The sequence below is a fragment of the Budorcas taxicolor genome, chromosome 10 (genome assembly GCF_023091745.1).
Source record: "Budorcas taxicolor isolate Tak-1 chromosome 10, Takin1.1, whole genome shotgun sequence".
Lineage (NCBI taxonomy): Eukaryota > Metazoa > Chordata > Mammalia > Artiodactyla > Bovidae > Budorcas > Budorcas taxicolor.
In genome coordinates, this window is record NC_068919.1 from 2,651,190 (window position 1) to 2,666,460 (window position 15,271).

A 15,271-nucleotide genomic window follows, 5' to 3' on the forward strand; every position below is an offset into this window, starting at 1 on the left:
GATTCTTGTTTTACAAAGAGATTGAATGTTAAAAAAATCATTCTTCTTCAAGGTGCAATATTGATTTTTCTACCTGGATATGATGAAATTGTTGGTCTGAGGGATCGCATCCTGTTTGATGACAAGCGGTTTGCTGATAATGCACATAGGTAAAAGCTAACACTTTGCATTTGTTACTTTTAATAGCAGTTAGGTACCACAGTATATTTTCTCTTGTCAACAGATTCCAAGTCTTTATGCTTCATTCAAATATGCAAACATCTGATCAAAAGAAGGTATTAAAAAACCCACCTGCAGGTGTTCGGAAAATAGTAAGCTTCATAAAATCTTCATTTTTCCATTTTGTTAGTCATTGGTTTTGTGTTCATGTTAACTATGATATAATATTCCATTGCAGATCCTTTCCACCAATATTGCTGAAACCAGCATCACAGTCAATGATGTTGTCTTTGTTATTGATTCTGGTAAGGTGAAAGAGGTATGTATGAATACATTGTATTTTTACTTAAATGAAGAACGTTAAGTTCCATAACAATAAATATTTTTATGAGCAGAATTCATCTTAATGGGGAAACTTCTGGTTCTAGGATGAATTTGACATAGTAAACGTTAGTTTCACTGAAGTGAATATTCTACCTTAAACAATTCAGTTTGCAGGGTTGTCTTGTTATTCTAACAGTTTAGCTTCTGCAGCTTCCCTGTGACTCAGATGGTAAAGAATCCGCCTGCAATGCAGGAGAACCAGATTTGATCCCTGGGTTGGGAAGATCCCCCGGAGAAGGAAATGACAGCCCACTCCTCTATTCTTGCCTTGAGAATCCCATGGACAGAGGAGTCCATGGGGTTGCAAAGAGTTGGACATGACTGAGTGACTAACACACACACTAAATATTAGGAAGGAAATGAAGCATTTGGCTAGTAACTGAAAGTTTTGTCAATGTGGAAATTTGATTACATATTTTCTATCTTTTCTTTCTACTTATGGGCATGGACTGTGTCCTTCTTGTTCATTGTTACATTTCCAGTGCTCTGCATGTAGTTTTAATGGGTATTCAAAAAATGTTTAGTTCAAAAAAGCCTTCTTTAGTTCAAGAACACAAACATAAAACCAGGCTTCAGCAAATGATGGCTACCAGAAGAATTGGGCCCATCAACTGCTTTTGTAAAAATAAGTTTTATTTGAATAATGCCATGTTCTTGTCCACTTTTACCCATTGTCTGACTGCTTTCACACTGCAATGGCAGATTTGAGTAGTTGCAACAGAGCCCCTCTGCAAAGGCTAAAAATTTCTGCTAACACCTGATATAAATAAAAGTCAGTGTTTATTTCCTTGTAGTATTGCTGCTACTGCTGCTGCTGCTAAGTTGCTTCAGTCGTGTCCGACTCTGTGCAACCCCAGAGACGGCAGCTTACCAGGCTCCCCTGACCCTGGGGTTCTCCAGGCAAGAACACTGGAGTGGGTTGCCATTTCCTTCTCCAATGCATAAAAGTGAAAGTGAAGTTGCTCAGTCATGTCCGACTCCTAGCGACCCCATGGACTGCAGCCTACCAGCCTCCTCCATCCATGGGATTTTCCAGGCAAGAGTACTGGAGTGGGGTGCCATTGCCTTTTCCGTGTAGTATTGCAGTGCCCACCAGTTCTCAGTATTCCCAATGTTGGTCAGTCCTTTCATGAAAGAGGGGCTTCCCTGGTGGCTTAGAGGTTAAAGTGTCTGCCTGCAACGTGGGAGACCCGGGTTCGATCCCTGGATTGGGAAGATCCCCTGGAGAAGGAAATGGCAACTCACTCCAGTACTCTTGCCTGGAAAATCCCATGGAGGGAAAAGCCTGGTATGCTACAGTCCACGGGGTCGCAAAGAGTCGGACAGGACTGAGCGACTTCACTTTCACTTTCATGAAAGAATTGAAAATTTTTGGTTTTCAAGGAAATAAATGCTATCCATGTTGGGAAAACAAATCATGTTTGCTCTAGTGGATATAAATGATCATTTTTAATGTGAAAAGAAGTTACCTTTGTGTGTTATTAAGAAAACTGATGGTAGTGTCAAAAGTTATTTTATACACAAAATTGATAAATGTAATATTAAAAATCAAAATAAGCAGCATCTTTTCTAAAAAAGTCATAATAAACTATTAAGAGAACCCATTTATATTTTTCTATGTAGTTATTGTATGAAAAGGATGGTATAAAGTCACTAGAGTATATATATTCTAGTTAAAAATGAATATTTCTCTATAGTAAATTTTCACTTTAGTAGTGAGAATATGGGATTAGTAGTGGTTCTTTTTTACTTTCTCTTTTGTCATTCTGGATAAGCTAATACATTAGTAGTTCAGCAAGAGATAAAGTGGATGGGGTTGAAAATTTTTCATTTGGGAATAGGATTATTTTAGTGATTATTACTGTTCTCTCCAATCAGCTTCCTGAAAAGGATGTCAGAAAATGTCTTTCCCTGATGACTCCTATTCCCCACAATGATGTAAATCTGATAGAAAATGACCTTAAGAGAATAGATCAGTTCTCTCCAGTCTTGATGCTTTAGGAGAACTGACTGCCATTTTTCAAGTGTAGTAGAGTAAAACAAATAGCTTAGCAAGGCACAGCATGAGGAAGTTCTACAGCTCTTCAGAGTTTAGTTTTCCTTTTTTTCCCTTAGAATGATTATAACCAGAAATCTGGATTTTTTAAAAAATCAGTACCCTGTGCTAATTAGTCAAAAGGGAGTCTGAATTAAACTTGGCATGTTAAAATATATTCATAATGTTTTCTATTTCTTATTAAATACCTTTTATGTGTTAACATGAAGGTGATTTAAATATTACAGAAATCCTTTGATGCACTGAATTTTGTTACAATGTTAAAAATGGTATGGATTTCCAAAGCTAGCGCCATACAACGAAAAGGCAGGTAATGTATATTTAATGAACATTCATTCAATTCCCATTCAAATGGGAATATTTAATGTATATTCTACTTTCTATAAAATGTTGAAATCTTCATGTTTGTCTTAATTTTTATATTATTTTTTCAAAGCAGACAATTTTAATACTTATTTTAAAGTCAAATTTAGGTTATGTTAAAAGTAAAAATTTTTGCCTTGTATAACCTACACTCAGAACATGTAAAAAATTTAAAAAATGAAAATAAAAGCAATGTAAGATAAGATGAATTTCTGTACTGTACAAAAAAACTCAGAATAAATCAGCTAAATAAAGATCACTACATTAACCTCGTGTATACCACATGTATCTCACATATGTGTGAAGAAGGGCAAATTAATGAGGTACTAGTTTTTGCTTATCAGATTGGCATCAATGAACATTTTTAAGTTGGAAAAAACATAGATCATTAGGCTTTCATAGTTTGTTATTAAAAGTGTAAATTGGTGTGACTTCTTCACAGGATGATTTGAAATTATTTATCGAGATGTCCCTTTTTGCAGTGGGTTCCACTTCCCATAATTTATCTTGAGTATACTTGCAAATGTGTGCAAAGATATATGTTTAAGAATGCTTTTAGCAGTATATTATTAGTAGTGAAAAATCTGGGAACACTGTAATGTCCATAAATAGTGAAGTGGTTAAGCAAATTATATTATTGCCACATAATGTCTTACTAAGTAACTGTTAAAAGGAAATATGTAGATATATGTGTCTTATGTGGATAAGTTTTCAGAAACTCATATTAATTGAAAAAGTAAGGTATAAAGCATATATCTAGTATTTTCTTGGGCTAAAAAGTATCTGTATATGTTTATATATGTATTTAGACATGCATTGTCAAGTCAGAGAACAATATTAAAAAATAGCAGTTGTTGACTGAGAAAGAGGACAAAACAAAAGATTATATTATCTAAACTTAGTTGATAAAGCAGCAGCAGAGTTTGAGAAAATTGACTCCAATTTTGAAAGCAGTTTTGTGGGTAAAATGCTATCAAATAGCATGGCATGCTTCAGAGAAATCGTTTATGAAAGGAAGAATCCATAAATGTGGCAAACTTCATCGTTGCCTTATTTTAACAAATTGCCATAACTTCCAGCCTTCAGCTGATCAGCAGCCATCAACATCAAGGCATGACCCTCCACCAGCAAATAGATTATGACTTTGAAGGCCCAAATGATGGCTAGGATTGTTTTAGTGATAAAGCATTTTTAAAATTAAGATATACACATTGTTTATTTAGATGTAATGCTAGTGCATGCTTAATGTACTACAGTACAGTGTAAAATAACTCTTCTGTGTACTTAGAAGCCAAAACATTCTTGTGACTTGCTTTACTCTGTGTGTTTTATTGCTTATTGTTGTTTGTTATTATGTTCATTATGTGTGCTTTATTGCCATAGTCTGGAACAGAACCTGAAATACCTCTGAGGTATGCCTGAGAATAATTCAGGAGTTACTCAGGAGAGTCATATTGGTGATTGTATGTTCAGGGGTAGGGAATAGAGTGGAATGAAGGATGTCTTATAGGTTTCTAAGATAATTTTGTGGATGGTGGTGCTATTGTCAGGTGAAATGTGAAAAGTGGTGATATGAGGACAGTTAATTTTTGATTGTGTTAAGTTTGAGTTGACTGTGGAAAATCCAGGGGGAGCTAACAGGCTTCTGAAATACAGGTCCAGATTAGGATAATGAGACCTATATGGATGAAGTTTGAAGTTACGAGGATTATTAATATCACTTATGAGAGAGAGTAGAGTAAGGAGAGCAGAGATCTGAGGTCTGACCTCAAAGGAACATCAGCATTTAAGGACTGTGGAAGGATAGGAATTTCTTAGAGAATGCTAGATAGATGGGCAAACTAATGTGTATGTAGTCAGGGAAATGGTGAAGGAAGAAATGGTCCAACAATGGCAGATTTTCTAGCTTGTATCACACTGTATTATAGTTGTTTGTCTCTCTGGATTGTGAACTTTGTGGGAATAGGGATATTTCTGTATCTCTGTCACTTGGTATTAGCCTTGCTATTAGCTGATATAAGGACATTAAATGAAATTAAAAGTCACTGCTTTTCTTCAAGGTATATTTCTGGTACTTTCCAGAAAATTATGCAAGTCTCTGATGATCGGGTAAATGACACTCCTTTAGAGTTATATAAATGCATAACTTCCACAACTCTAATCAGTGGACCTAAACCACAGCCTTGTCTAACTCAATGAAACTAAGCCATGCCCGCGGGGCAACCCAAGACGGGCGGGTCATGGTGGAGAGGTCTGACAGAATGTGGTCCACTGGAGAAGGGAATGGCAAACCACTTCAGTATTCTTGCCTTGAGAACCCCATGAACAGTATGAAAAAGCAAAATGATAGGATACTGAAAGAGGTACTCCCCGTGGACAGGGAGGCCTGGCGTGCTGCGATTCATGGGGTCACAGAGTCGGACACAACTGAGTGACTGAACTGAACTGAACTGAAACACAGTGCTTGGTAGCAGCTTCATAAAACTGATTAAATTTGAATTGCTATGTATTTCTTCATAATTTATTTTTATTCACTTTTATTTGTGTATATATATATGTATATGCATTAATTTTTATACTGTTTTCTAGAAGTATTACTTGTCAGGTAGATATCATTCATGAATCTCATTTGTAAATTAAATAACTGAATTTCACACCTATGAAGTGTCTTTTCAAAGGTTAGGGGATCAGTATTAGAGTACAGATTCAAACTCAGATGTCCTGATACTGGTTTATTGTTCTGTCTCCTAAATCACATTGCTTTTACAGTTTCCCTGTTATGGTTTTTATTCCTTGTTTGAGCCTTAATTTTGTGTTTTAATTTCAAGGGCAGGGCGATGCAGACCTGGAATTTGTTTCCGACTGTTCAGTAGACTTCGATTCCAGAATATGTTGGAATTTCAGACTCCAGAACTTTTGAGAATGCCATTACAGGTGGAAATTTACTAAGTTCTAAAATGCTATTTTTTTGGGTGAGGGAGGAGAGGGATCATTTCAACTTAGACCAATTGGACTTAAAAGTAAATCAATTTATAAAATAAAATTCTAAAATATATATTATGGAGGGTGATTATATAAAACTAATATTTTTTCTATAAGAAAATTTAATTCAGAAACCTCCAAAATTTTAAAGAGCTGCTTGAGTGCATTTCAGTTATGGTATAGTTTATAAATATACTGTTTGTTACTGTAACATTTTAGGATTCTGTCAACCACATCCGTATTCACCTTTTAAATTCTCAATGAGAAGTAGAAAACAAATCATTTAAGGTCCAAAAGATAATACCAAAATCTCAGTTCAAGTTGCTGAGCTTACCTTGTTAGTTTTGGAACTGAGTGCACTGAGATTTCCTAGTCTATATTAATTATTTTCCTTTCAGTTTTCTGACTTAATGGAACAATCAAACACTGTGTAGTTTGTTGGGAAAACTATCAGAAGTATATTAATTTGATTCTTTGGTGTGCCAAGCTACATGCTGGCTTCCAAATCTTAAAGAGACACTGGATCATATTATTGGCATCCATATACCTGGATTACTTTCCACTTCTCCATGCTTATGTGCCATTTTCTGTTCTTCTTAGGATAAAATGCAGAATTCTTAACCAGAGCCTAAATCATCTTTCTTGCTTGTATCTCTGGTTTTAATTTTTAATTCATACCTTTCCTCTTCTCTCTACTCATACTGGTAGCTTCGATTTTTCAAACACATTTTGTTTCTTTGTATCTCAGGGCCTTCACATGTGCTATCCTGTCTCCATAGAATCCACCCCATTATTCCTTTTCTGATTAACTAATCTTTACATGGGAGTTAATGCAGGGAACTTAAGAGATGCAGGTTTGATCCCTAGATCAGGAAGATCCTGTGGAGGAGGGCATAGAAACCCAGTCCAGTATCTTTGCCTGGAGAATCCCTTGGACAGAGGAGCCTGGAGGGCTAGAGTACATAGGGTTGCAGAGTCAGGCATGACTGAAGCTACTTAGCACGCACAATCTTTACATCTTACTTTGTGTCATTTCTTTAGAGAATTGTCTTTGACTTCCCATGGCCACCTCCTCTTGCCATTTCTTGAACCTCATGTTTACGTCTTTAGTTCCTTTTATCCTTCATTATCACAAGTGTAATTAAGTAGTTAATTATATAATTATTCTGTTTTTCACACACAATGAAAATCCATGAGGGTAGTGTCTGCTTATGCTTTTCTTTTTTTTCCAACTTGATCTGTAGTGCCTAGCATCTATCAAGCACTTAAATATTTGTCAAATGGATAAAAGGTTGTAGAATGCAGTATAAACGGGAAAGAAAGATTTTTGGACAGTGACTACTATTGTTATATATAAGGACTATGTGAGAAGACATTGCCAGCAGGGACAGTAGTAATCTTGATAGATGTTGATGGAAGATGATTATTAAGATTCTCACACTAAAGTATGAGCTCATCTTTCATAGAAGGATCTTTCATGGAATGACATTGTTTACTTTGCTGTTCATTTTAATCAGGGACTCTCCTAGCCTCTGTTGGGGATCTATAATTTCTATGATTTTAAAAAAAATGAAAATCATCTATAAATGTCAACATTTCAAAATGATTTGCTCTTTTTATTTACAGGAACTGTGTTTACATACCAAGCTGTTAGCCCCAGTTAATTGTGCTATTGCTGATTTCCTTATGAAAGCTCCTGAACCTCCACCAGCTTTAATTGTAAGAAATGCTGTACAAATGCTTAAGGTTGGTATCTTTATAGACTTTTTTACCTGGCTATTTTACTTGAAATTTAAACCAGTTGATAATATGTCTTAACTAATTTTGTACCTAAAAAAATTATCTTAATAATCATGTATTTTGAATAATTCTTTAGTGGTAATTAAAGTAAAACAGTAGGTATAGTTCATTTTTACATGATATATTTGAAGCAGAAATTTTTTTATGAGATGTAATAGCAAAAGAAAATTGATGTTCTTGTATCTTGCTTATGGATTTTTAAGTATAGGGTTTGATTAAACAGTTTTGATCATGTCAAGTTCTATTTTATATCCTTTTATTTAGACAATAGATGCAATGGATGCATGGGAAGATCTCACTGAACTTGGATATCATTTGGCTGACTTGCCAGTAGAGCCACATCTTGGTAAAATGGTCCTGTGTGCTGTTGTTTTGAAGTGTCTGGATCCCATCCTTACAATTGCCTGCACACTAGCTTATCGAGATCCTTTTGTCCTGCCAACTCAGGCCTCTCAGAAACGTGCAGCTATGCTTTGTAGGAAACGTTTCACCGCAGGAACTTTCAGTGACCACATGGCTCTTCTCAGAGCATTCCAGGTAATATTGTTGTCATTTTATTTTTGAAATGTTGCTAAACACATTTCTAGAGTAAGTGTAACAAATTTAAAAAAATAGATATGATTCCATTAATTTTATTTCATTATAAAGTCACATTTTATTAATAGCTCAGAAGAATATCTTCCTACTACTAATATGTTAAAATTATCATATTTTTCTCTAGTTTCTTTCATTTTCTCAACTTTCTCCTTGTGGAAATATGTGTGTATATATATATATATATATATTTTACTTTTATGTATATTTATTTTTTATAAGCTCAAATTCCTTTAATCATATCTTATTCAGAAATGCTATAAAATTTTAGTGAAGAAACAACTGTATGTTATTCCAAGTGTATAGAACAAAACTTAGAAGAAAATTATTTTGAATTTAACATCTATTTATTGATTTATTTAGAGTATATCTCTTTCTTGTGTACTTAGGACAGTATACTAAGAATTTAATTTTATAAAGCAAAATCCAAAAATCACTTACAAATTTTAAGATAATGTGAGAAATTGAGGAAAGTGATAAATGGGAAAGAAAGGATAAGAATAGTGAGCCTGAGTAAAGGAAATGATATTGCAATTAAAAAAATAATTGTAAGCTTTTTTGTGGGCATTATTGAACAGAAGTTGATGCATTGTTATTAATTGGGTATATTAGATTCTGTATATTATAATATTAAGTGATAATATTGTAACCGGAGGAAGATTTGGAGTAGAATTCCTATCTAGTCTGTTTTTTCCCCAGCTTTTCAGTTATATTCTGAAGCAAGATAACTCATTTTCAAAGAGAAGCTTTACTGTACTACATATAGGTAATTTCTAGGAATCTCACTTTCCATTCTCACACAGAGTAGGAAGTTGATATAAGGTTATTTTTAGAGGCCTGGAGTGACAGGATTCTTAGATACAATGGTATTATGATGGCTTATTTGGAGATTTCTCATACTTTAGTGGAGGAAAATTAGCAGGCACATCTATAAAGGTGAATATTTTTACATAGCTAGGTATTTAGGTTACCTGATACGTCATTCTCGTTGGGACTTTATAAACTCAGTGGCTTTTATAGCATTGTAGCATTTGAGTACAAATTATCTAATGATAATTCTATTTGATTATAAAGTCTTAGATTTTATTTTTAAATTATTTATTCTTAAAAAATTAGATATAATTGAGATATAACATTATATTAGCTTTAGGTGTAGAGCCTAATGACAGTATTTGTATATATTGTGAAATGATCACCACAATAAGTCTAGTTAAGATCCATCACTATGTTGTTGTTGTTCATTTGCTAAGTCGTGTCTGACTGTGATTCCATGAACTGCAGCATACCAGGACTCTCTGTCCTTCACTGTCTCCTGGAGTTTGCTCATACTCATGTCGATTGAGTCAGTGATGCCATCCAACCATCTCATCCTCTGTTACCCCTTCTTCTCTTGCCCTCAATCTTTCCCAGCATCAGGGTCTTTTCTAGAGTCAGCTCTTCACATCAGGTGCCAAAGTATTGGCGCTTCAGCTTCCACATCAGACCTTCCAATGAACACCCGGGACTGATCTCCTTTAGGACTGACTGGTTGGATTTCCTTGCAGTCCAAGGGACTCTCAGGAGTCTTCTCCAACACCACAGTTCAAAAGCATCAATTCTTCAGCGCTCAGCCTTCTTTATAGTCCAAATCTCACATCCACACATGACTACTAGAAAAACCATAGCTTTGAGTAGATGGACCTTTGTTGGTAAAGTTATGTCTCTTCTTTTTAAAACATTGTCTAGGTTTGTCATAGCTATTCTTCCAAGGAGCAAGCATCTTTTAATTTTGTGGCTGCAGTCACCATCCACAGTGATTTTGGAGCCCAAGAAAATGAAATCTGACACTCTTTCCCCATCTATTCTCCATGAAGTGATAGGACCGGGTGCCATTATCTTTGTTTTTTGAATATTGAGTTTTAAGCCAGCTTTTTCCTTTTACCTTCATCAAGAGGCTCTTTAGTTCCCCTTCACTTTCTGCCATTAAAGTGGTATCATCTGCATATCTGAGGTTGTTGGTATATCTCGCAGCAATCTTGATTCCAGCTTGTGCTTCATCCAGCCCAGCATTTCAAATGATGTACTCTGCATACAAGTTAAATCAGCAGGGTGACAGTATACAGTCTTCTGCCCAGTTTTGAACCAGTCAGTTGTTCCTTGTCCAGTTCTAACTGTTGCTTCTTGATCTGCATACAGGTTTCTCAGGAGGCAGGTAATGGGGTCTTGTATTTCCATCTCAGAAAGAATATTCCATAGTTTGTTGTGATCCATACAAAGGTTTTACCATAGTCAATGAAGCAGAAGTAGGTGTTTTATGGGAATTCGCTTACTTTTTCTATGATCCCAGTGTATGTTGGCAATTTGATTTCTGGTTCCTTTGCCTTTTCTAAATCCAGTTTGTACCTCTGGAAGTTCTTATTTCACATACTGCTGAAGCCTAGCTTGAAGGATTTTGAGAATTACCTTGCTGGCATGTGAAATTAGTGCAGTTGTACAGTAATTTAAACATTCTTTGGCATTGCCTTTCTTTGGGATTGGAATGAAAACTGACCTTTTCCAGTCCTGTGGCCACTGCTTAGTTATCCAAATTTGCTGACATAATGAGTGCAGCACTTTCATAGCATCATCTTTGAGGATTTGAAATAGCTCAGCTGGAATTCCATCACCCCTCCCCTAGCTTTGTTCGTAGTAATGCTTCCTAAGGCCTACTTGACTTCACACTCTAGGATGTCTGGCTCTAGGTGAGTGACCACACCACTGTGGTTATTGCATCATTAAGAGCTTTATTGTACAGTTCTTCTGTATTTTCTTGTTACCTTTTCTTAAACTCTTCTGCTTCTGTTAGGTCCTTGCCGTTTTTGTCCTTTATTGTGCCTATCTTTGCATGAAATGTTCCCTTGGTATCTCCAGTTTTCTTAAAGAGATTTCAAGTCTTTCCCATTCTGTTGTTTTCCTTTATTTCTTTGCATTGTTCCCTTAAGAAGGCTTTCTTGTCTTTTTCCTTGCTAAAAATTTTTTTCTTGTGATAAGAACTTTTAAGATCTACTCTCTAGTCTGTTAACTAAAATTGTGATCATTTCACAATATATACACGTGTTGAATCATTATATTGTGCACCTAAAGCTAATGTTGTCAGTCAGTTATGTCTCAATAGGAAAAGTTACTATTGGGGACTTCCTGGTGATCCAGTGGTTAAGACTCTGTACTTCTAGCGCAGGGGAGGCAAGTTTGACCCCTCATCAGGGAACTGAGACCCTACATGCTGTGTGGTGCAGCCATAAAACAAAAATTACTCTCAGATGAACATTTACAAAACAGAAATAGAGTCACAGATGTTGAAAACAAGTTTATGGTTACCGAAGGGAAAAGGAGGAGGGAGGGATAAATTGAGAGATTGAGATTGACATGTATACACTACTGTAAATAAAATAGATAGCTATTGAGAGCTTACTGTACAGCATGGCAAACTCTACTCAGTACTCTGTAATGACCTATAGGGGAAAAGAATCTAAAGAAGAGTGGATCAGTTCAGTTCGGTCGCTCAGTCATGTCCGACTCTGCGACCCCATGAATCTCAGCATGCCAGGCCTCCCTGTCCATCACCAACTCCCGGAGTTCACTCAGATTCACGTCCATCAAGTCAGTGATGCCATCCAGCCATCTCATCCTCTGTCGTCCCCTTCTCCTCCAGCCCCCAATCCCTCCCAGCATCAAAGTCTTTTCCAATGAGTCATCTCTTCTTACGAGGTGGCCAAAGTACTGGAGTTTCAGCTTCAGCATCATTCCTTCCAAAGAAGACCCAGGGCTGATCTCCTTCAGAATGGACTGGTTGGATGTCCTTGCAGTTCAAGGGACTCTCAAGAGTCTTCTCCAACACCACAGTTCAAAAGCATCAATTCTTTGGCGCTCAGCCTTCTTCACAGTCCAACTCTCACATCCATACATGACTACTGGAAAAACCATAGCCTTGACTAGATGGACCTTAGTTGGCAAAGTAATGTCTCTGCTTTTGAATATGCTATCTAGGTTGATCATAACTTTCCTTCCAAGGAGTAAGCGTCTTTTAATTTCATGGCTGCAGTCACCATCTGCACTGATTTTGGAGCCTAAAAAAATTAAGTCTGACACTGTTTCCACTGTTTTCCCATCTATTTGCCATGAAGTGATGGGACCGGATGCCATAATCTTTGTTTTCTGAATGTTGAGCTTTAAGCTAACTTTTTCACTCTCCTCTTTCACTTTCATCAAGAGGCTTTTTAGCTCCTTTTCACTTTCTGCCATAAGGGTGGTGTCATCTGCATATCTGAGGTTATTGATATTTCTCCCGGCAATCTTGATTCCAGCTTGTGTTTCTTCCAGTCCAGCGTTTCTCATGATGTACTCTGCATATAAGTTAAATAAGCAGGGTGACAATATACAGCCTTGACGTACTCCTTTTCCTATTTGGAACCAGTCTGTTGTTCCATGTCCAGTTCTAACTGTTGCAGCATACAGATTTCTCAAGAGGCAGGTCAGGTGGTCTGGTATTCCCATCTCTTTCAGAATTTTCCACAGTTTATTGTGATCCACACAGTCAAAGGCTTTGGTATAGTCAATAAAGCAGAAATAGATGTTTTTCGGGAACTCTCTTGCTTTTTCCATGATCCAGTGGATGTTGGCAATTTGATGTTGGCCTTTTCTAAAACCAGCTTGAACATCTGGAAGTTCACGGTTCACGTATTGCTGAAGCCTGGCTTAGAGAATTTTGAGCATTACTTTACTAGCTTTTGAGATGAGTGCAATTGTGCGGTAGTTTGAGCATTCTTTGGCATTGCCTTTCTTGGGGATTGGAATGAAAACTGACCTTTTCCAGTCCTGTGGCCACTGCTGAGTTTTCCAAATTTGCTGTCATATTGAGTGCAGCACTTTCACAGCATCATCTTTCAGGATTTGAAACAGCTCAACTGGAATTCCATCACCTCCGCTAGCTTTGTTCGTAGTGATGCTTTGTAAGGCCCACTTGACTTGAGTGGATATTTGTATGCATATAACTGGTTCACTTTGCTGTGCAGAGAAACTAACACAAATTGTAAATCAACTATATTCCAGTAAAAATTACTTAAAAAATAAATGTTCATGTCAAAAATGAAAAAAATTACTCTCTTAGAAACTTTACAATATACGATAGAGTGTTATTAACTATACATCCCCAGGACTTATTTATTTTATAACTTTAAGTCTGTACCTTTTAAACCCCTTCGCTTGTTTCACCTACTCTCCACTCCCTTAACCTCCCCTCTCTTGCAGTCATCAATCTGTTCTTTATATTTATGTTTTTGTGTGCTTGTCTTCTTTATTTGTAAGAGAATTGGAAAAAGAAGAATTGACTTTGAATGGTTAATACAATGATTTTCAGTTACTTTGCTTCCTAACTGAGAACTGATGTGTCTTTTGTGTAATTTTATTTTTATAGGCATGGCAGAAAGCTCGAAGTGATGGGTGGGAGCGAGCCTTTTGTGAAAAGAATTTTCTTTCACAAGCTACCATGGAAATAATCATAGGCATGAGAACTCAGTTGCTTGGTCAACTTAGAGCATCAGGTAAAGTTTTCCTCCAAAGAACTTATTTCAACTACTGGGAGTACCCTGCCTATGCCTTATAGTACTTCTTATGTTAACTAATGCCATCTTGCATTATCTTTATAACAGTATCATGCTGTATATCTTTTGTTCATGAACTGCTTTGTACTAACTTTGTAGACTTCTGCATAATATTAACTTTTGTTTGTTGATTTAAAAAATGATAATGTAGAAGCTGTGGGTGATGAATGATTTTATAATGTTGGCAATAAAAAATTTATAATATATTTTTTGGGAAAATAGATTTAGGTATGGTACTTGTTATATTTTATTGCTATTAATAAATAGTTTTATGGAAGAGAAATCGCCAAAAATTAAGTAGATTGATATGAATGCTGTCCTTTATATTTTTGGAACATATAACAACTAGTAAGCACATGAAGGCACTTGATTTTTTTTAAGAGAATGCCAATTTTGCTATATCATTTTAGAATTGTTTCTTTGAATTTCTTTTTGAGTGACATTTTATCTTGAGGAAATAGAAGAAAAGTACGTGAGCCTGTATTCCTAGAACAGCTCAAGGGCCAAAGTGATATAAGACATGAACCAGAGGATTTAGAGTTGTTTCAAATATGGGGAGATATGAAGGACTATTGAAATTCAAGCAAGAATACTTTAGTTTATTTGACTTCACTTCCAGGATTAGTGTCTATCACAACCAACATATTAATACCATTCAGCGGAACATTTTAGGTTTTTAGGTATGAATTTAGGATGCATCTGATAGCTGTTTACGGAGAACTTTATTGCAAGAGTGTGTTTTTTTTTTTTTTTTTAAGTCCACAACTTCCCAGTGTATCTATCTACTGCTTACTTCAGTCTAAGTAAACCTAAACTTTCTTAGAACATTGCTTCTATATGTTAAAACTTTTCAGAAGAAATTTTATGAATTATTGTGAAATTTGAATCATTAAACTTGTGTCTGTTATACATTATTTTTTTTGTGAAAACCACAAATTTATAAGTATATCTTGTGAAGTAGAAAAAGTTGGTGTGGTTTCTTTCGTCTTTCTAGGTTTTGTGAGAGCAAGAGGTGGTGGTGACATTCGAGATGTTAACACAAATTCTGAGAATTGGGCTGTTGTTAAAGCTGCATTGGTTGCAGGCATGTATCCTCATTTAGTTCATGTGGACAGAGAGAATGTAGTATTGGCAGGGCCAAAGGAGAAAAAAGTACGGTTTCATCCCACTTCAGTTCTCAGTCAGCCTCAATATAAAAAGGTAAAACTTTTTGAATGTTTTTTGGCCTTGAGGTAAAACTTGTCTAGTTTAAATAGTTGAAAATCAATGAAAAATGTTCCCAATACCAACATGCTTTGCAAAATTAATTAGTTAT

At 35.8% G+C, this 15,271-nt stretch overlaps 1 protein-coding gene across 1 annotated transcript in view; it reads left to right on the forward strand.

Moving 5' to 3' along the window:
- YTHDC2 (YTH N6-methyladenosine RNA binding protein C2) overlaps window positions 1-15,271 on the forward strand; it is a 69,026-nt gene that overhangs the window by 36,074 nt on the left and 17,681 nt on the right. Inside the window, exons 14-22 of the mRNA XM_052646837.1 lie at window positions 53-149; window positions 224-311; window positions 398-478; window positions 2,827-2,909; window positions 5,791-5,896; window positions 7,571-7,690; window positions 8,009-8,281; window positions 13,770-13,896; window positions 14,951-15,156. Coding sequence (XP_052502797.1) covers window positions 53-149; window positions 224-311; window positions 398-478; window positions 2,827-2,909; window positions 5,791-5,896; window positions 7,571-7,690; window positions 8,009-8,281; window positions 13,770-13,896; window positions 14,951-15,156 — 1,181 coding nt within the window. The remainder of the gene's footprint in view (window positions 1-52; window positions 150-223; window positions 312-397; window positions 479-2,826; window positions 2,910-5,790; window positions 5,897-7,570; window positions 7,691-8,008; window positions 8,282-13,769; window positions 13,897-14,950; window positions 15,157-15,271) is intronic.